The sequence below is a fragment of the Polyodon spathula genome, chromosome 19, assembly GCF_017654505.1.
Source record: "Polyodon spathula isolate WHYD16114869_AA chromosome 19, ASM1765450v1, whole genome shotgun sequence".
Lineage (NCBI taxonomy): Eukaryota > Metazoa > Chordata > Actinopteri > Acipenseriformes > Polyodontidae > Polyodon > Polyodon spathula.
In genome coordinates, this window is record NC_054552.1 from 13,005,801 (window position 1) to 13,028,648 (window position 22,848).

General features: G+C 39.1%; 1 protein-coding gene across 3 annotated transcripts in view; it reads left to right on the forward strand.

Moving 5' to 3' along the window:
• LOC121294460 (very-long-chain 3-oxoacyl-CoA reductase-B-like) overlaps nt 1-22,848 on the forward strand; it is a 133,949-nt gene that overhangs the window by 102,451 nt on the left and 8,650 nt on the right. For all 3 annotated transcript variants that reach the window (XM_041218162.1, XM_041218164.1, XM_041218163.1), the window contains 4 exons: nt 17,260-17,370; nt 17,950-18,014; nt 19,262-19,306; nt 21,271-21,305. In XM_041218162.1, coding sequence (XP_041074096.1) covers nt 17,260-17,370; nt 17,950-18,014; nt 19,262-19,306; nt 21,271-21,305 — 256 coding nt within the window. The remainder of the gene's footprint in view (nt 1-17,259; nt 17,371-17,949; nt 18,015-19,261; nt 19,307-21,270; nt 21,306-22,848) is intronic.

The window sequence follows — 22,848 nt, forward strand, 5'->3', positions numbered from 1 at the left end:
GTGTCGTGATGTGACTACGTGGCATTTGTGTGCCATCCAGCACTCGGGCTGATTCAAATGAGCCCAGGTTATTTTTAGCTCAGTTGTAAGGCAGGCGTTGAACCACCTGTTTATCCTCAGTGATACAGGGCTGCTGGGGAAGGAAATGGCACTGCATCTCCAGGGGGCTCTGAGGCACACGTAGATACATACTCACTCACACTCGCACATACACGCATACATACATATACACACATGCATGCATGCATACATACATAGGTACAATTCACCATTTACATTTATTTATGCAGTACTCTAGTCATTTTGTATTTTTTAGTGTAGAATAAATAAGTAATCCATGAGTGAGGGAAAACATAAGCATGGAGGACAACAGTTCCAAGTTGGTAATGTCTTTACTCACAAACTCATTATTTCAGTTACCCACCAACAGCCATTGTGTGTTCTGTTTATACCACGCAAAATGAACCATTTTCTCATTGTGACACATTGATGTAAGTAATCATTTTTAACCTTTGCTGTTGCTGTGTGAAGCTCTGAACTCAAAGTGGGGTGAAGATGATATTGTGACGGTTAGTGTAATAAACACCCAAGTGTTCTCTAGATCCCCTCTAACAACTATATCACGAACAAAATGGAATTATATGAATTACAAGAAACTTTTCAACCTGTTCACCTGTAATGCAGAACAGGCTACTTTATTTTTGCTTAAAAAATCAAGCCCTGATTTTTTATTTGTCCTATAAGTTTGCTTTTTAAAAAATAAACAAGTGCATGTATTTTAAACAAACCATGTTCCAGTGATGATGGCAGAACTAGCAACTGTTGCTAGGCATCTGGTTTGATTCAACTCTAACCCACTTTTCAGATACATTTGTGAATGGAACAGGGCAGAGTGTTTGTCAGTCTGCAGATTCATTGCCGGCTGCATTATTCAAATGAGTGTGTTTGTGGCTGTGTGTAGCTGTGCTGTTGGTGGCTGTGCTGTTTTAGTGGCTGTGCTGTTTTGGTGGCTGTGCTGTTTCTTGGTCGCTGTGCTGTTTCTTGGTCGCTGTGCTGTTTCTTGGTCGCTGTGCTGTTTCTTGGTGGCTGTGCTGTTTTAATGGCTGTGCTGTTTCTTGGTCGCTGTGCTGTTTCTTGGTGGCTGTGCTGTTTCTTGGTGGCTGTGCTGTTTCTTGGTCGCTGTGCTGTTTCTTAGTGGCTGTGCTGTTTCTTGGTCGCTGTGCTGTTTCTTAGTGGCTGTGCTGTTTCTTGGTCGCTGTGCTGTTTCTTAGTGGCTGTGCTGTTTCTTGGTCGCTGTGCTGTTTCTTGGTCGCTGTGCTGTTTCTTGGTCGCTGTGCTGTTTTAGTGGCTGTGCTGTTTCTTGGTCTCTGTGCTGTTTTGGTGGCTGTGCTGTTTCTTGGTCTCTGTGCTGTTTCTTGGTCGCTGTGCTGTTTCTTGGTCGCTGTGCTGTTTTAGTGGCTGTGCTGTTTCTTGGCTTCTTTGTGGCTCTGCTGTTTCTGTGTGGCAGTGCTGTTTCTGGCTTTTATGTTTCTATGGTGTTTTATTAAAAGATGGAAGGATTATAGAAACAGACACCCTCAGCTCCATTCTGTCCATATTTAGACAGTAATAATTGGTTAGTCCAGCTGATTCATTTAAAAACCTATTTATAGGTGAAGTTCTTTTAATCAAGTGTGCTTGTTAGACAGTCTGTTTAATAATATAGAGGCTTATTGTTTTGTGCGTAGACGGGGGTTTAAATGAGGAAGATAAGAGGAAGATGTTCCATCTTCAAAAATAGGTACAAGATTCTAATAAGCAAGATGTTTCAATAAATGTAATGATGTCCATTTGCTTCCAATGCAGAATGACTGTGTGTATGTGACTACTTACAGAAGCAACATGATCTGGGTTAAAATGAAAAACAATGTCCCAGGCAGTCACTCTGCATAATAACATTTGGGGTGCCAAATTGCAAATGGGCCACTTTACTTTCTAAATTCTCTTGCCTGTTTTTGAAGATTGGACAGTTGTCAATTCAGGGTTACCAAGGTGTTTAGTACGAGTAGTGAAGCAGGTGCAGGGGTATGCAGTTCATATTGCCCGACGTTTTACCCTACTACTTTGCACGTCGAACAAGTACTTTTTTTTTCTTCTTTTGTCAACGTTCTTTTGTTCGAAAAACTCCTGTAGATTTCTAGGGAGTCACGCAAGGTCCTGAAAACTCTAAATTGCAGCAGTCTTGCATTAAAAAAACAAAAAAAACTGTAACCCTCAAAGCACAAATATACAGAGTACACAAATACGCATAGCCTTTTAATTCACAAACTCTGTCACGCACAGTAGCAAACGTATTTAAATTAATGCAGCAATACTATTACATTGCCTTTGTCTACAGTAGCCCAGTAAAGTTTGACGGCCAGCCCTAGGAAGAATATTTAACATAATAAATGTATGTATCTTTAGATCTATCTGGTTCCTCTCACTTCTATACACACTAGTCTACAATTACAAAAACCTTTTAAACTTTTTTATATGTAACAGTTTTGACATTTATTTTTTAAAAAGCTACTTAAATCAGGTGGTTGGCATTAGGTTGATAAAGCTATAGATTGATTTAATTATTTTTTAATACAACTTTGCGCTGTGAAACCCAATGCCTTCCACACTGCAGCCCAGTGCGTTCTCAAACCACTGAGCTACTCAAACCCACTGCATTACACACTGCATTTAATTTCAGTGCCAACCCTACTAGGGCATTTCAGTACGTTATTTATTCAGTCAATGCGCGTGTGATAATTGCGTGTGTGTCTGTGTGTGTGTGTAATAAAAACCCCTCGGATATTTCGATCGTCATGGAAAATTTGGTGAGCGAATGAGAGAGATTAGGATCACTCCATGCCGCCTCACTAGGGTTTGAGTGCAGTTTACGTCGAAGCCCTTTCTTTCAAAATGCAACCACTCCCCTGGGGAAGAGAGGGAGAGAGAGTGTGTGCAGCTGCAAGGAGCAAAAAGGCAGGCACCTCTCTGTGACTGTGAGCAGCAGCATGCTCTGTGCTGTCTTCAGCAGTATGCCTGAATGGGCTCAGTGGCATCATGGGATAAAGGCCCTGTCGCTACTGCCGCAGCATTTCCTCAATGAAACAGGGGCTGCTGGGAAAGAAGCTTCTGGATAACTTTTCCATGAATGGGATTTTCCTCCTGTATTAACTGGCTCTTGTTTTTATGAACGGAAGCAAGTACATTGGAGACATTTAGAGGTGGTGGTGCTTTATTCCAAAGATAAAAACAGACCTGGCCTTTATAATCTACTCGGTGCATTCATTTTAGGCAGTGACCAGAAACTCAATACAAGATGAGGTCTTACAGTGCATTGTAAGTTTTAACATTACTTCCCGTGTTTGCTTCAACACTTTTCACAATTGATCCGAGCATCTTAATGCCTTTTTTAATAGCTTCCCCACACTGTCTAAATGAAGACATTTGTGACTCCACTGGTTACCCTAGTTCTTTTTTTGAGGTTCCTTCTCAAATCAGTATCTCCCATATGGTTTATAATGTACATTGTTAATCCTGCGTGCCCTACCTTACAATTTAAATGTCATTTGCCTTGTCTGCCCAACTTTGGTCTTGTCTTGATCATTTTAATCTTTTATGCGCAACAGTGTTTGCCACTCCAGCTATTTTGTGAAATCTGCAATTAACCAGTGTCTTACTATATGAATCTAATCCATTAATGTAGATTAGGAATAATCCAGACCTAATACTGATCCATGTGGTACACGATGGTTATCAAGCATTCTGAGTTTTTAGAGCAATGCAGTACTTCCTGTTTTCTACAGGTTAACCACTCCCTAATCCAGTGGTTAGAACTAAAGAGAGGAGGGTAGGGAACTAGAAGGCTCGGTACCATAGTGTTTAGGGAAGAGGGCTATGTGGCTGATAAGTGAAATGAGGGATTTTATTGCCCTGCGTGGGGGAACAACAACATAAAAAAAAAAAAAAAAAATCTGATTTTTATACCAGTGCAGTCCAAAAGGTCTAGAGGAGGCAGAGGTCAAATTTAGGGCAGCTATCATGTTCACACTATCCGTGCATCAAGGTCCACATTTTGAATGAGAACTCCTTAGAATTTGGAAAGGCTTGGGGATTAATAAAGCACAAAAGAACACTTAAGTTTATAGACCCAGGTGCTCACATTATTAAGAACATAAGAACATAAGAACATAAGAAAATTTACCGAGAGGAGGCCATTGCCCATCTTGCTCAGTTTGGTTGTTAGTAGCTTATTTGATCCAAAATCTCATCAAGCAGAATCTTGAAGGATCCAAGGGTGTCAGCTTCAACAACATTACTGGCTCAATCATTTGAAACTTCATTAAAGTATATGTAGACCTGTTTTTTTGTCTGTTACCTGAAGACACTGCTGAGCTCAGCAGTTTGAGGGGCAGTTACTAAAACCACAGATGGTCATGCAGAAGTTCACTGTTAACACATAGCTGAAGCAGAACGGCTGATAAAGTGAACTCCATTGATACTGCAGTGTCCCATTGTCATTCTTTGGTGTCTGTCTGTTTATTGTTGTCAGTCTTTTTTTTTTTTTTTGTCAAGACATTTTGGTTTGGTAAAATAGTTTTTAGCAGTAGGGTTGGTCATTACATCCCCCAGGGTTCTCCCCAGGTCTTTTCAGCTTCTTGCAGACTAGATCACTTGCATGTTTTTGGGTGAAAAAAAAAATATTGGAACCACATGACAGCTGTGTAATTTCTTGACACAACATTTAACCAATCAGAGTTCAAGGGGCTGTTTTTCTGTGTGAAGCACTTTGGGTGGCTAAAATGTTAAAATGACTGCTTAAAAAATAACCGATTATTTTCAAAGCAAAAATAGTGACAATGAATGCAGGGTTTTCAAAATAAGGCGGTGATCGGTGCAATCCATTGGTAAAACATTTTGGATTTAAACCTTATGTTCATTTCTATTTCTGCCTAACACTATATTTGCGCCGGCCCTTATTAAAAAAAATGTTACGATTATTTTGGGGTACTATGTTGTCATGCAGTTCTTTGTTATGCTCAACATATCTGAAGACACTGCTGAACTCCATACTAAAACCAGTGTCATGCAGAAGTTTTTTTGTCACGGCTTCTTTGAACTCCATTGATACTGTGTGTCATTGTTGTGTGTCAAGACATTTTGGTTTATATATATATAGTATGGTCATTACATCCCCCAGGGTTCTCCCCAGGTCTTTTCAGCTTCTTGCAGACTAGATCACTTGCACCAAAAAAAGATATTGTAAAGTATGTACCCAGGAGCTTGTAGGAGATATTGGGGGTCCATGTATAGAGGCTGTACGTCTTTAAGGAGAAAGGCATGATGGGATATCAGCTGGACACTTATCAGCTGACTTAGAAATGCTTAAGTGCAGAGGTGCTGGATTATTACACTCAGTGTTTTATGCAACAGTTATGATGGTGACCAAACATGTGTGAGTACTGTTGTGTAAAATAAAAAAAAAAAAAAAGGTTAAAATGAACAGTTGCATTAAAAAAATATAGAACAGTGAAAAACTAAAATGGATGTGCATTACTGTGAACTCCAATAAACTTACGTTATCCTTCCCCAGTCAAATCACAGAGTGCCTAAATAAGCATGGTAATTTAACAGAATAAAAAGAAATAATGTAGAACATAAAAAAGAGCAACTAGATATAGTCAACAAAAGACAACACATTATTCAAATTCTTTGTCATATTATATATTTAAGGTAAGGCAAGTTTATTTTTTATCATATTTCTACTCATGAAGGCACTTTACATAGAAGATTAGTCAACGAAATACAAATTATTATTTGTAGGAGAATTGGGGGTCCATGTATAGAGGCTGTACGTCTTTAAGAAGAAAGGCATGATGGGATATTGAACACTTATCAGCTGACATACAAATGCTTAAGTGCAGAGGTGCTTGATGGTGACCAAACATGTGTGAGTACTGTTGTGTAAAATAAAATAAAAAAAAAAAGGTTAATATCACACAACGATCTTAGAAGATAAATTAAAAAATATTTTTAGATATTACATTATGTCAACGTATTTTTTATAATAGTGATGTGTCCCTCCTAATACTTCACGTAATACTTTTACGGAACCTCATAATCGCATACGGAAGGGGTACAGTTTTATAGTGTGCTAATTAGTGTTAATGACCATGGAAAAAAAAAGTTTAAAATGAACAGTTGCATTAAAAAAATATAGAAATAAAAACTAAAATGTAGAACATAAAAAAGAGCAACCAGATAAGCATGGTAATTTCAGAATAAAAAGAAATAATGTAGAACATAAAAAAGAGCAACTAGATATAGTCAACAAAAGACAACACATTATTCAAATTCTTTGTCATATTATATATTTAAGGTAAGGCAAGTTTATTTTTTATCATATTTCTACTCATGAAGGCACTTTACATAGAAGAACAATAGAGATGTATCATTGCTGGGACAAACATACATTTTTTTTTTTCAATGTTTACATATTTAAAAAATATAGGTTATTTGAACAATTTGCTGAAGATGTATAACATCGTACTAATATAGCATGCTGTGCCGCAGCACTGAAATACTGTAGATTGCACATATTGTGCACAACACACAAAAACAAGTGACAGGGAGGGTTCATGTGAAGGGGTTATTTTGTACCTGAGCTAAAATATAATTTTTTTTTTTTTTTGTGAGAGTGAATGAGATGAGGAGTGGTTTGCAGCGGCCCCGTATTCTCACAGTAGTAAATGAGTGAGCTCTCTGCAGTGAGTTCCCTGAAAGCCTGGAGTCCTGTCTTGCTATTGGTGCAGCCCATGTATTCACGTGCAGTCCTGCTGTTGCCTAGGTTTTTAAGGCTGTGCATGCTGGCATTTCTATAAATAGCAGCAGGCCTGAGGAAGCGGAATAGCACACATCAGAGTGCTTTAGGGACCCATGTTTTTATTTCCATATGTAATACATTAATGTAAAATATTGTTATTAATATATACTGATGCACAAAAGAAACGCAAATATAAATATGAAACAATCACAGAAAATGTGAACAAAAATACAGATTAAACAATCATAAGTTTTCAGTATGAAACATGACACATTGTCAAAATGACGGCGATTTTGTCTCTCAGTTGTCAACGTGTTACCCCTGAACTGACTCCAAGCTTGCAAATGATTTTCATGCTGTCGGCAAGCTACAGCCATTTGCTGACGCGCTGGTTATTTCTTCCTGGAATTTCTCATGCTGTAACCACTGCAGTCTGAAAGCAATTACTCAGATGGATCAGTTGGATGTGAAGTTCCTGGGACAGTGTGGTGACCTTCTGCCTTTCGGGACATGGCCTGTCCCTCACAGAGCCGGTTTCCTGGTTCCTCTGGACTAGTCTGCGGACTGTTGAAGCAGAACATCTCATTCTCCGGGCAGCTTCTGTCAGACAGGCCGCCTTCAATCATGCCGATAGCAACCAGACGATCTTCATTACTCAAGTGGAGCATGGTCGTATCTTTAGTTTTCTTGCGTTAATTAAAATCGTCTTTTCGAATGGCTATTTATACGATTCTTAATCAACTAATTTTGTCAATTTTAACTCAACTCAAATACCAAACACTGAGCACGTGGCATTTGTATGAAATCACAAGACTTGAGCTCAGTATTTTCTTTGTGGTTTGTTATCATGATGAGTTGTTTTGATATAAGACGAGGTATAAATTTTTACTATGTTAGAATACTAAATACATTATGGGTTACTCGATAACTATTGATTACATTGACGCAAAAGTAACAAATGTACTGCGTTATCATTGTATATAATAATATATATATATATATATATATATATATATATATATATATATATATATATATATATATATATATATATATATACAGTGGCTCTCAAAAGTATTCACCCCCCTTGGACTTTTGTACATTTTATTGTGTTACAACATGGAATCAAAATGGATTTAATTAGTAGTTTTTGCCAATTATCAACACAAAAGTCCATAATGTCAAAGTGAAAAATAAAATCTACAAATTGTTCTTAATTAATTACAAATACAAAACAGAAAATAATTGATTGCATAAGTATTCAATCCCTTGAGTCAATATTTGGTAGAGGCATCTTTTTTAGCAATTTCAGCCATGAGTCTATTTGGATAAGTCTCTACCAGCTTTGCAGATCTGGACGCTGCAACTTTTGGCCATTCTTTGCAAAATTGCTAGTTGGATGGGGACCTTTGGTGAACAGCAATTTTCAACTCTTTCCACATATTCTCAATTGGATTGAGGTCCGGGCTTTGACTTGGCCACTCCAGGACATTGACCTTTTTGTTTTTAAGCCACCCCAGTGTGGCTTTGGCTGTATGTTTGGGGTCATTGTCCTGCTGGAAGGTGAATTTTCTCCCTAGTTCCAGGTCTCTTGCAGACTTCAGCAGGTTTTCCTCCAGGATTTCTCTGTACTTTGCTGCATCAATTTTGCCCTCTGTCTTCACAAGCTTTCCAGGCCCTGACGCAGAGAAGCATGCTAACCACCATGCTTCACGGTAGGGATGGTATTCTTAGGAATATGTGTGGTGTTAGGCTTGCGCCAAACATAACGCTTAGCGTTGAGGCGAAAAAGCTCTATTTGGGTCTCATCGGACCATAGAATGTTCTTCCACTTGGTCTCAGTCTCCCACATGTGAGTTTTTTTCAAAAATGGCTTCTGCCACTCTCCCATAAAGGCCAGTTTTGTGAAGCACCTGGGCTATTGTTGCCACATGCACAGTGTCTCCCAGCTTAGCTGTGGAAGATTGTAACCCTTTAGAGTTGCCATAGGCCTCTTGATGGCCTCCCTGACTAGTGCCCTTCTCTCCCAGATACTCAGTTTTTGAGGACAGCCTGTTCTAGACAGATTCACAGTTGTGCCATATTCTCTCCATTTCTTCATAATGGACTTTACTGTACTTTACAGGGGATATTCAATGCCTTGGAAATGTTCTTATATCCTACCCCTGATTTTGGTGCTTTTGAAGAACCTTATTCCAGATTTGCTTTGAATGTTCCTTCGTCTTCATGATGTAGTTTTTGTTAGGAAATGTACTAACCGACTGTGGGACCTCCCAGAGACGTGTGTATTTAACCTGAAGTCATGTGAAACACCTTAATTGCACACAGGTGGACTCAATTCAACTAATTATGTGACTTCTAAAGACAATTGGTTGCACCAGAGCTTATTTAGGTGTGTCATAGCAAAGGGGGTGAATACTTATGCAATCAATTATTTTCTGTTTTGTATTTGTAATTAATTTAGAACAATTTGTAGATTTTATTTTTCACTTTGACATTATGGACTTTTTTTAAATTTTAATACCTGAAAAAACATAACTGGTCACCGTTTTTTGGGGATTAAATTTATCAGCACATGTAAAATAAGGTATAATAACGTTATAATATATAATATATGAATATATTATATTTATATATATATATATATATATATATATATATATATATATATATATATATATATATATATATATATAGGGGGCAAAAAAACACACACACACACTACCGGTCAGAAGTTTTAGAACACCTCCATTTTTCCAGTTTTTATTGAAATTTACACAGTTTAATGTCTCAATGTACTCTGAAATTAAAGCACAGAACAAATAAACAATTGGAGATAAAAAAAAAATCATGGAATCATTTTGTTTAACAAAATTTATCTAAATTTTTTACTTATCAAAGCAGCCACCTTTTGCAGATATAACAGCCGAAAACACTCGTGGCATTCTTTCTACAATGGAAATCAAATATTGTTCGGAAAGTTCTTCCCAACACTGTTGCAGAAGTTTCCACAAATGTGTTGCACTTGTAGGTTGCTTTGCTTTCACCCTTCTGTCCAGTTCATCCCAAACCAGCTCGATGGGGTTTAAGTCTGGAGACTGTGCTGGCCATTCCATGATTTGAAGCCTACCGTCTTGTTCTTTTCTTCTAAGGTAGTTCTGACATAGCCTGGAGGTATGTTTTGGGTCATTATCTTGCTGTAGGATGAACCCCTGACCAACTAGGTGTATACCAGAGGGTATTGCAATGTGCTGCAAAATGCTGTGGTAGCTGTTTTGGTTCAGGGTGCCACTCACTCTTTGCAAGTCGCCGACTCTGGATCCAACAAAAGAGCCCCAGACCATCACGCTTCCTCCTCCTTGTTTGACAGTTGGTGTCACGCACCGAGGAACCATCCTTTTTCCTTCTCGACGGCGTACAAAAACCCTGCGTGATGAACCGAAGATTTCAAATTTTGTTTCATCGGTCCATAAGACCTTCTTCCAGTCTTCAGTAGTCCACTGGCGGTGCTTCATGGCCCAGGCTAGCCTCTCTTTCTTATTTTGCCATGTTAGCAATGGCTTCCTTATTGCCACTCGACCTGTCAAACCTGCAGCTCGAAGTCTTCTCTTCACAGTTGAAACTGAGACTTGCTTACTTTGACCGTGTTAAGCTGTGCTTGAAGCTGTTGTCCTGTGAGCCGCCTATCACACAAGCTGTTGACTCTCAGAAACTTGTCTTCTGATTCTGTTGTGGCTTTGGGTCTGCCAGACCTCTTCCTGTCAGAGTTTCCTCCAGTTTCCAAGTGCCTTTTGATGGAGTAGGAAACTGTACTCACTAACACCTTGGCTTTCTTTGCAATTTCTCTAAAGGAAAGACCTACACTTTTAAGGGTTATAATGGTCTGGCTGTCTTCCTTTGTTAATTGCCTTTTTCTCGCCATTATGATAGCAATATACTACTTCCTGCAGTACAATATTGTCCAAATAATGCTTAAGAGGGTGTATTAACACAGTCTGTTCCAACACTGCTTTCATACAGACAGAGGGTTTGTAAGTAATCAACAAAAGCTGGGACACCTGTAGGAATTGTTAGCATCAACTTTCAAGGCTTAATTTACTTCCATTGCTGCAGAACAGCTGTAAGTTGTCAACCCATTACATGTTCCTTGAAAAAGGCCTTTTTGTATAACTCTGAAATGTACATATTTTTCAGTTTTTGGTAACCTAAACTTTTTTTTTTTAATCTCTGGCAGTTTACCGCTTACCTTTGTACCATTTCAGGTTATTCACTGGACTTGAACTGCTTAAATTTCAATAAAAACTGGAAAAATGGGGGTGTTCTAAAACTTTTGAACTATAGTGTGTGTGTGTATGTGTGTGTATATGTGTATATATATATATATATATATATATATATATATATATGCACACACACACACACACACACACACACACACACACACTGGTTTGCAGAAGTATTCACCCCCCTGCAAAGTTTTTACATTTTGTTGACACCTGAGCATACTCCAATATGCATTCTACACAATCTACTCCACATGGATAAAGTAAAAAGTGCATATAGAATATAAGTAAGTAAGATTTACAGAAAAAAAAAAAGATTCATCTCAGTTGCATATGTATTTAACCCTTTTGCTACTGCAGCCCTAAATCAGCTCAGGTGCAAATTATTTGTTTGAAAGGTCACAAAATTTTGTGAAATGGTTTCAGCCTGTGTGTACTCAAGTGGTTTAACTTGTAGATAATTTCCCTCTGGTATATAAAGACTTTCAAGCTGCAACTCACGTAGTGATCCAAAAAAGCAACCATGAACACGAAGGAGCTTTTGAAACAAGTCAGGGATAAAGTGGTAGAGGGCCACAGAGCAGGAGAAGGGTACAAGAAAATTTCAAAGGTGCTGATTATCCCTCTCAGCACAGTGAAGTCTGTTATTAAGAAGTGGAAGATGCATCATACCACCCAGACACTACCCAGATCAGGTAGCCCTCCCAAACTGAGCAGCTGGGCAAGCAGGAAACTCATTTGGGATGTCACTCTGAAGCCAACAATGACCTTGAGAGATCTGCAAAGTTCTGTGTGTGGGGTGGGAGTTAGTGTTCACACATCAACAATAAGCTGGTCCCTACACATAAGCTGGCCTGTATGGACGGGTGGCAAGAAGAAAGCTATTAATCAAAAAGCCTCATCTTAAAGTACATATAGAATAGTGAAAAAGAATGTAGATGATACTGCAGACATGAGGAAACATGTTTTTTGGTCAGATGAGACAAAAATTGAACTTTTTGGTCTAAATTCCAAGCGTTGCGTCTGGTGCAAGCCCAACACTGCACATCACCCAGTCAACCTGTTGTGAGTCAGCCAAGACTCTGAAACTGGGAAGGAAATTCACATTTTAGCAGGACAATGACCTGAAGCACAAAGCCAAAGCTACACTGGAGTGGTTGAACAGGAAGAGAATTCATGTTTTTGAGTGGCCCAATCAAAGTCCTGACCTTGAATCCAATTGAAAATTTATGGCAAGACTTGAAGATTGCAGTCCATTGACGATCCCCAACAAACTTATCAGAACTGGAGCAATTTTCCCATGAAGAATGTTAAAAAATATCACCATCCTACTGTGCAAAGCTAGTAGAGACCTATCCAAAAAGACTCTTGACAATAATTGCTGTAAAAGGTGCTTCTACGAAGTACTGACTTCAGTAGCAGAATACTTATTCAACTAGTAAATTTCATTTTGTACATTTCCTTGCAAGTTTTGCAAACTTCCTCTTCGTATAACAGTGTTCAGTTTAACCACTACAGCTTTGAATAAAAAAAGTTGGTTTGAAAAACTGTGCTTACATTATTTGTAATTCAACAAAATGTGAAATTATTGGTAGGGGGTGAATACTTCTGCAAACCGCTGTGTGTGTGTGCGTGTGTATATACTGTGTGTGTGTGTTTATATTATATATATATATATATATATATATATATATATATATATATATATATATAAATAAAATACAAGTAGTTTACGAGTTAAGGTGAATGAAAGCAATATATTTAAAAACAATGGGTTGTAGGGAAATATGCAAATAAAGCATTAAAGAGCCAATCAAATTGTGTGAAAGTTGCCTAACAGCTTCTACAGTCACAGTGTTTTAAAAGTCAAAATACAGTAGCTTCATACACGTTTTGCCCTTTTTGGGCTCATTAGTACAGCGAAACATATTTTGACTTAAGAAAGGCTCAGGAGAGTAAAATCAAGTAGCTTTCGTGTTATGGTGAATTACACGAGTTAGGTCGAAACACTATATCTATATGTTTATATATATATATATATAATATATATCTTATAATCTATATATATATAGATTATATATATATCTCATATATATATATTATATATATATAGATATTATATATTCTCATATAGATTAGTCCTCCTCACTTCTTTGTACACACTAGTCTATATTTTAAAAAGGAGGTTCTTGATCCAACAGGATACTTATTGAAGATAACATTAATGAAGATGAGCAATTAATAATTTATAGCTATGTATTAGTCCAACTAAAGGATTGAAATCAATTGAATTAGTGTTGTATAATATATTAGCAATGAGAAATATTCGAACAAACACTACGTTTGTTAATATAACAGAATTTATAAATTGCTGTATCAAAAAGATTTCATACCAAGGAAACTGATGCATAAGTCATGTCTGTGATAAGTAACAGTGGGTGTCTCTTTCAGTACTAATTCAAAATGAATTATTTCAATATTCATTTAGATTTTGAAAGAATATTCAAACATGGCAAATCATGTTCCTCCCAGCACTGAGATTGATTTATATATATATATATATATATATATATATATATATATATAATATATATATATATATATATAATAAATATATATATATAATACTTTCTTTTCTTTCCCAAGGTTTTGTTTTTTGTTTTTTAAAAAGCACACGAAATTTAAAAGATTGGTTCTAGCTGGTAGCGAGATTGTCAGTATGTTAGATTAATTTCCCCAGACACCAGCAGTGCACTGTAACAAGCTTATGTAATGCTGTTTCCAAACAAGAAAAATCATGACCTTACACTACATGCAATAAAAAAATAAATAAATAAAAAAGTTTGTGCTTTTATTAAGTGGTATTTACACGAAAAGCAACAACTTTCTTTCAGGGTGGAGATACATTCCAAACTATTTTGTATTGGTCTAAAATGCCATCTGTATAGCAAATGCAGGAATTGGGAGAAAAGGGGAGGCCAGTCTTTTGTTCCTTTTCTGTAACAAAGCCATTCCATCGATAAACGCACTAGGTGCAACATTGGTCTACCTGACTGTCTGAAGTTTTAAGACAGTTGGGGACCAGTGTTGTTAACTTTGGGTTTGCCAGCGCTGTATACTGTCAGCTGTGTAGTTTATTTATAGCTCAGAGTGCTGCAGTTCTATAACAAGCAGTCTTCTGCCTAAGAAGACTTCTGCAAAGCTAAATAAAGATCTGAGACTGAAAGCTGCAAATCTGTTTTTGACCACAATACCATCATGCAAAATGCAGTCAATAGTGTCAGTTTTTTTTTTTTTTTTTTTTTGTCATTTGGATTTCATTTTTGTTGTTTATTACAATCTGTTACTTCCAGTGATTAAAATTAACAAACCAAAACCATGGACCAATACAAGCACTGATTCAGATGAGACAGACAGGGTGTTGCACAGAACTGATTTCAGGTCAGACGGACAGAGTGTTTCACAATTACAGCTGAGACGCCCTGTTCAGATGGCTGTGCGAGAGATTGTGATAGTACTGTATACCCATGTTTCACAATGACTGGTTAGTGTATAAGATACACCCCAACACTGTTCATATGCTTGTGTGAGGGATTGTGATAGTACTGTAAACTAGGGGTGGGTTAGCTTACCTCGAGTATAAGAATCAGTGCATGTACAAAAATAAGTGAACCTCAAGTTGCATTAGCTCAATCAAGGAGGTAACTATAATCAGGTGGGTAAATAATTGGGCTAAGCAATCAAAGAGCAGATCTCCAGGACAAAGTTTGGGCGGCACTCTCCTATATAAAGGTAAGAAACCTGGTCAGTTTGGTCTTACCTGTACAGGTCAGTGTAACGCACACCATGCACGATGTAAAGAGACCTCTGAGGACCTCAGGAAGAGTTGTAAGTGCTCATCAGTCTAGAGAGGGTTATAAAACCATTGCAAAACATTTTGGGCTCCATCAGTCCACTGTAAGACAAATGGTCTACAAATTGAGAAAATTTAAGACCACAGTGACTCTACCTAGATGAGGACGTCCTTCAAAATTATCCCACAGAGCAACGCGAAAAATCATAGAGGATGTCAAAAAGAACCCCAGAACCACATCAAAGGATCTGCAGGCCTCCCTTGCTGCAGCTGATGTCAATGTTCATACCTCAGCAATAAGATGTAAACTGAATGGCAATGGTCTTCATGGGAGGGTAGCCAGGAGGAAACCTTTGCTCTCCAAAAAGAACATCGCTGCTTGTCTTAAGTTTGCAAAAGACCATCTGGATGATCCTGTATACTTCTGGAAGAATGTTCTCTGGATGGATGAGTCTAAAATTGATCTTTATGGGCACAACCACAAACGCCAAAATAACATTATCCCAACTGTCAAGCATGGTGGTGGGAGTGTCATGGTTTGGGGCTGCTTTTCTGCCTCTGGCCCTGGACGACTCGCCATCATTGAGGGAACCATGAATTCAGAGTTATACCAAAAAATTCTGGAGTAGAACGTCGGGCTATCCGCCCGTCAGTTGAAGTTGTGCCGAAAATGGGTATTGCAACAAGACGATCCTAAGCATTCCAGAAAATCTACCAAAGAATGGATTAAAAGGAAGAAATTTTGAGTTTTGGATTGGCGAAGTCAAAGTCCAGACCTCAACCCAATAGAAATGTTGTGGCAGGACCTGAATTGGGCTGTTCATGCAAGACAGCCCTCAAAAGTGAAGCAGTTGCAGCAGTTCTGTAAGGAGGAATGGCTAAAAATTCCTCATGGAAGATGTGAGAGACTGATTAGTAACTATAGGAAACGTTTGGTTGAAGTCATCGCTGTTAAAGGAGGTGCCACAAGTTATTGAATCAAAAGGTTCACTTACTTCTGCACAACAAGGATTTTTGAGTTTCTGTTATATAAACATGTTTTGTTAAATAAATAGTGAAACTGTATCTTATATTTTGTGTGTGTCTGTTATTCAGGTTATCCTCAGCAAAAATTTAGATTTAAATTAAGAATTTATAAGGTTCTTTGTCTAAAATATAAGAAAAGAAAGACTACCCCATGTAGGGTTCACATACTTTAAAGCAGCACTGTGTGTATGTGTGTGTATATATATATTCCCCAACTAACTTGACACAGCTTGAGCAATTTTGCAAGGAGGAATGGGCAAATATTGCTCCATCACAGTGTGCAAAGTTAATAGAGATTACTAGCTGTAATAGCTGCCAGAGGTTGTTCAGCCAAGTATTGACCCAGGGGGATGAATACTTAAAAAATGATGACATTTCAATTTTTTAATTTTTATTATTTTATTGTTTACTATTTTCTTGGGGGGGGGGGGGGGGGGGGGGGGGACTCTGTGAAGAAGAATGTGCGACTCAAAAAATTCCCAATCCTAATACATCAAAATCCCAGGGGGGAGGGGGACTGAAATGTGAAAAAAGCTCTGGGGGCTCTCTCTCTCTCTCTCTCTCTCTCTCTCTCTCTCTCTCTCTGTCTGTGTGTCTATGTGTGTGTGTGTGTGTGTATATATGTGGCGGATTTAGGTATGCGTATAACCGCGGTGGTTCTAGTGTTAACATGGTCATTATTGTGGTGTAGAATAATATTGTCTGGCATTAGGTTTGAGTACTTAAATTAACGCTTGAGTACTCAAGCACTAAATTACTTGAAATTCCCACCCCTGCTGTAAACCCGGGGTTCAGAATGACTGGCTAGTATATAAGATACACCCCAACACTGTTCAGATGCCTGCGTGAGAGATTGTGATAGTACTGTAAACCTGTGTTTCACAATGGCTGGTCGACCGCCGCTGGTCTGCAAGTTCCTCCTTGCCCGTTTCTAGGATTCCATTAAAAAAAAAAAAAAAATTTAAAACCTGACACATATAATAATGCTTTTGCATTTTATTTGTATTTTCTGTAAAGAAGAAACCTTAATACAAATATTACAAAAACATGTTACAATGGATGTTTTTTATTTATTTATTTCTAGTTTTTTCCAAATGAGCCTAGGTTTTTGTTCTTTTGCACCTCATAAGGTTTACATTGCAGTGGTCATTTATTTTAAAAATGACTGGCCAGCTTTTAGGAAGACGAGGAAGGCAGCGATTAACCCCAAGTGTCCTTGTTTGGCAATACAGCCGTCTTAACACCTGCTTTTCTTTCAGGGGAGAAGTTCCAAGTTGACACCACGACTATCGCCGTGGATTTTGGACAGGGGGTTGGGATCTACCAGACGATCGAAAAGGGACTGGCAGGGCTGGAGATCGGCGTACTGGGTTAGTACACTGAGTGAATGGCAGGGCTGGAGATCGGAGTACTGGGTGGGTAGACTGAGTGAGTGATTCCTTCAGTGTTGGTGCTGTAAGAAAACAGATCGAGTAATGCCGTCATTGACACTCCTTAGGCGCTGCAGCCATCTAGTGGCTCAGCACAGAAATGCATTCTCTTTGAAATATCCTTCTGTAGTGTACAGTGGCATGTTTCCTGCAGGTATTTTTGTCATGTTGCCATCGCAGCACACGTATCATCGTTCTGTTCATGAGAAGCTCATAATATCCATTTCCGTTCTGTATGCTTAGTTTAAAGACTGATCAGACTTTTTACAATAAAAAAGTACAATAGAAAAAAACAGCAGCATAATAACCATTTGTGATATGATCTAAACCACTAGATTTCTGTATCTTTCTGCTTAATTGTATGTATCTGATAGGGTGTGTGCAGCTCACTCTTGTGCATTATTATGTTCTGGAAATAGTGAACCCTATATGGGGAGAGAGGAAGTGGTGGTGCTAAACTGGTGTTGTCCCAGGCCAGATCTCAGCCACCCAGTCAACTTTGTTGTTTCTTCTCCCTAGTTAACAACGTGGGGATCTCCTACAACTACCCAGAGTACTTCCTTGATGTCCCTGACCTTGATAACGTAAGCACCCTTTAAAATGGACTACACATGTGTGTGATAGGTGTACTGTAAGCAGCACAGGTAAGCCACAAGAAAGTGAAAAAAAAAAAAATATATATATATATATATATATATATATATATAATATATATATATATATATATATATATAAATATATATATATATATAATCGGCTATGGTTGATTGCCCTGAAGTCAAAGTGCACATCTGCTATTTAAAAAATCCAGCTATTTGAAAAAAAAAAAAAAAAAAAAGAAACCTTGCGTAACCCAATCCAACACAACTGTGAATGTCTGATTGGCAGGGGTAATGACGGAGCAAAGTAGACGAAGTAAATATACTGACTGTATTGGGAGTCTTAATGTTGATGTTTTCTGTTAATTGATTAATCTGTTAATGTGAACACTTGATATTCAATTACATACTTTACTACGTACTTTACGGGTCTCTTACAATATGGAATTATAGGTATGCTTCAAAAACATCCAGGAAAATAAGAACTGTTCTAAGCTATTATCAAAACACCACTGTTTTCAGTAAATCTATGCATTAATAATTTAACTGATTTGATGTGTTTAGTGAAAATGCAGATTTAAAAAAAAAAAAAAAAGTATGTATTTTTTAAATTTGGGAATATTTAAGTAATCAGTGAATAAAATGTTTAATCAATTTTAAAGACAACTTTTTGTATGTTTATCAGTTGTCTCACAGGATATGTCGCTTTGAGGAATCAAGCAAGATTACCTAATTAAGTTGTCTAGCAGTCTAATACTCTTTTGTGGGTCATTTTGAAATTCACCAAATTAAAACTACAGTAAGTTTGCTTTCTATGATGAATTATAGCTTCCTGCTCTGTCTGCTTCTATATACCTCAGACATCATACTTAAAGTAATTCAACAGTAGAACGACTCGCTGGAAGAAAGTAGCTGGATTTGTTGAAAAATGAAAGTGGCTAGCAGTTCTCATCCTCGGTCCCCACCATGAGGTCAGCGCCGTGGCTGCAAGTGCAGAGGCAGCCATCGGTCCCCACCATGAGATCAGTGCTGTGGCTGCAGTTAGAAACAGGCAAACTGAAAGAAGTTGTATAAAGTGCAGCTCAATCGTCTGACCTGCTACACTGTATAAATTCAAAGAAGTTTTGAAGTTTAGGTAGCAAAGTTACTGTGTTGATTGACTAGCAATAACCTTTTTTTTTTTTTAACTACTTTTTAAAAAAAATAACTACTTTTTTAAATCTGTCTCACAGATGATCAACAACATGATTAGCATCAACGTCACGTCGGTCTGTCAGGTAATGGATTCTTTGTGGTGTTTTTTTTATTTTATTTCTTGTCTGGTAACATTGAGACAAAAGGATTTTTTTCTTTTTAGATCTGTTTTCCTTGGTCTGGATTTTAAGTGTTTCAACCTTTATTTTGTAGACCAGACTGGACAGGGTGAGGAATTATTGGCCATGGCACTTTGAGAGTGCAGCACTTAAATCAGCTATGGAATCTAGTGTTTGCACCATTGTAGGAAAGATCTGGAAAAACATCCATAAGCATGTTTTGTTTTTTTGTTTTTTTCTGAAAGAGATCAGACCTACTCTGTAGATAAAATTAATTAAATACCTGCTCAACACATTGACAGAATTGCAAAGAATCTAAAGTCCCTAACATGACGGAATGGTGAAAAAGTGAAACTAACATTCAGAAGTGGTGTCATTATTTAAAGTAGCTCCAGAACTACTGTAAGGAGCAGTGCAGTACATAAAGTACTCAATGAAATGTTCAGTTAAAATAAAGCAAATCTGAGAAGCGAGTGTCTTCTCGTGTACATGGCTATGCTAGCAATTCATGGACCTCTTGCCCACCAAAGTGCATGAAAAAATACACTCTTATTCTGTAAAGAGACAGATGAACGTATAAACGCATACTGTATTTGATTACTGTGGGAGAGCAGAGGGGAAACGCCACAATGCTGCTTTTCTTTCAACTAAATGGAGTTCTGTTGTCTGTTACAGGATAACAGTGTCTACTAGTGTGCACTTTAGATGACAGAAACTCAAATTTGAACTGTGTTGAGGTTTAAATGCACTCCTCCTCAGTCTGCAATGCTTCGCTGTAGGGGATTATATCGTGGCCCATCTTAGTGAGATGATAACTATTCTGCAGCAGGATGCCTTACAGTTCGCAGCATTTTCCCTGGGATGTGAGCTCCACTGAACTTGGAGGCTGTGGGCAGAGGCTGTTTGTCTGCTTGTTTTTGCTGAGATAAGCCTGATTTGAGTGGGGAGGTGGGTGCCTCTGCTCTGCTCTCCCCTCTTCTCCCCGCTCACGCTATTGTACCTAAAGTTTGTGGTTCCCAGAGCAACAATGAGCTCCACCCACGCTGTCTGCTCCAACACCACCCACACAATCGGTGGGTGTATGTGTGTGTGTGTGTGTCTCTCTCGCTCTCTCTCTCTATCCCCCCCCCCCCCCCCCCCCCCCCCCCGTGCATACTTACCAATCCACTCACACCTGCATCTCTTCAAAAGTTGCAGCCATGAGACACCCGCAACACTGCAATGTGCCTCTTTCTGGCCAGCTAAGGGACTGAGGGAGGCAGTGTGGCCTAGTGGTTAGAGCTGGGGGACGGAGGGAGGCAGTGTGGTCTAGTGGTTAGCGCTGAGGGACGGAGGGAGGCAGTGTGGCCTAATGGTTAGAGCTGAGAGACGGAGGGAGGCAGTGTGGTCTAGTGGTTAGCACTGAGGGACGGAGTTAGGCAGTGTGGCCTAGTGGTTAGCGCTGAGGGACGGAGGGAGGCAGTGTGGCCTAGTGGTTAAAGCTGGGGGATGAAGGGAGACAGTGTGGTCTAGTGGTTAGCGCTGAGGGACGGAGGGAGGCAGTGTGGCCTAGTGGTTAAAGCTGGGGGATGAAGGGAGACAGTGTGGTCTAGTGGTTAGCGCTGAGGAACAGGAGGTAGGCAGTGTGGCCTAGAGTTAGAGCTGGGGGATGAAGGGAGACAGTGTGGTCTAGTGGTTAGCGCTGAGGAACAGGAGGTAGGCAGTGTGGCCTAGTGGTTAGAGCAGAGATACTGGAGGGGGAGACAGTGTGGCCTAGTTGTTAGAAAAAGCATATTTTAGACCCATTACCATTCCTGTATGTCCATTTTTATTATGAAAATCTTCAAAAACTCAAATGTCTGTGGGTTGAGAAGGTTTCTTTTTGCTGCGTGGTGTACCCTGGCACCCCTGCCTAACCATCTCTCTCTCTTTTTCCTGCCCCTTTTCAGATGACACGGTTGGTGCTGCCAGGGATGGTGGAAAGGTGAGTAACTGCCCGCCACTGGAAGCTGCATATGAAGTTGTGATGAAACAGCTAGTTTTTGTTAGTCTTCTGTATGTACAGTACTGTGTTGAAGCACAGCAAGGAAACTATCGGTCCCCACCATGAGATCAGCACTGATTGGCGCTTTCACTTGTCGTGTTGCATGCACACACTGAAACTGCAAGCTTCCCAAATCAAACGCATTGTAGTAGCAACAACCTTGCTTGAGCTAATGAGCAATAGAGGCTTTTAAAACAGATGCAGACAGACACACCCCTGCTCAGTCCTCTGGAGAGTTAGTTCGCTATGCACACCCCCACTCTGCCCCTGGAGAGTGTGAGAGGATCTCCCCAGTGCTGTGGAAGGACATCCTTGTGACTGAATCATCTGCTGTTTAGGATCCCCTTCCCAGCTTCCTTCCATGCCTGCCCTGCCAGCGTAGGGGCTCCACTTAAGTAAGAATTTGTTGCTGACTCATGGTGACTAACGCAGCATTCTCCATTCACTCTCTGTGACTCTTAGAGGGGGCAGCGGGGATTCTACTGGTAGTTTCCTCGCTCTGTCATCACTCGGGCAGGCTGGCCTAGTAATAAGAGCTAAGTGTAGGAGATAGCTGAGCTTGGCTACAAACCTGTTCTCTCTACCTAAATTCACTAGCCCTATTAGTCCACACCACAAAGCAAATCCACAATTTGGGATGAGTACCTGTTTGAGACAGGATTAGGACTGATTGACGGTGTGTTCAGGTTAGGATTAAGGTTTCTCGCTGTAGCCAATCCCCACACCCCCTTCTTTCAGGAGATTTGATTTCACGTAAAAACAATTGTCAGGTTTGCTAAAAATGTGAGTAAGAATTACAGGCAAGAGGAATTCCTATCTCTTAAATTTTGCAATGCATTTTAAAATGGAAATGTAGTAATATAACACTCGGGTAACTAGCATTGGTTGTCAAATTCAATACAGTGTTCTGTAACAGATGATGGCAAATAAACAAGTACGACCTACTTGTAAACCAGAGCTATCAGTAACATGAAAAGAACAGATCACCTTGGTCTTGATCCACTGTATGCACATGTATGATTGACATGCAGCCAGACAACAGAAGGACAGCCCACAATATTGTAATACATTTAACGTGCTTAGCAACTTGCATCACAATCGGATAAGCAGTTCTCCAGATATAGTTGCAAATGTCTCTACAGTTGGTGCTGCCCAAATCCCCAGTGAGGGATAATAAGAGAACTCAGCCCTGGGGTGTTCAATCTGAAACAACAAAACAAAGTATTTGAAAACTGAAAGGGCCTTCTGATTTGGACCCTATAAATAGTCTATTTTCAGCACAGTAATTGGTTCACTGGCCCTGGTTCTAAGGAAGGAATCTCTTGCACAGGTATCTGATGCCTCAGAACCATATAGGTCGTGCAAAGGAATGGGTTTCCATGGCAACACACCGGGCAGCTGGAATGAATACAGCATGTTGTGTGTGTGTGAGCGTGGGCGGATGTGTTCGTGCCAGTGTGTGTTTATTATTACTTGTTGAAAG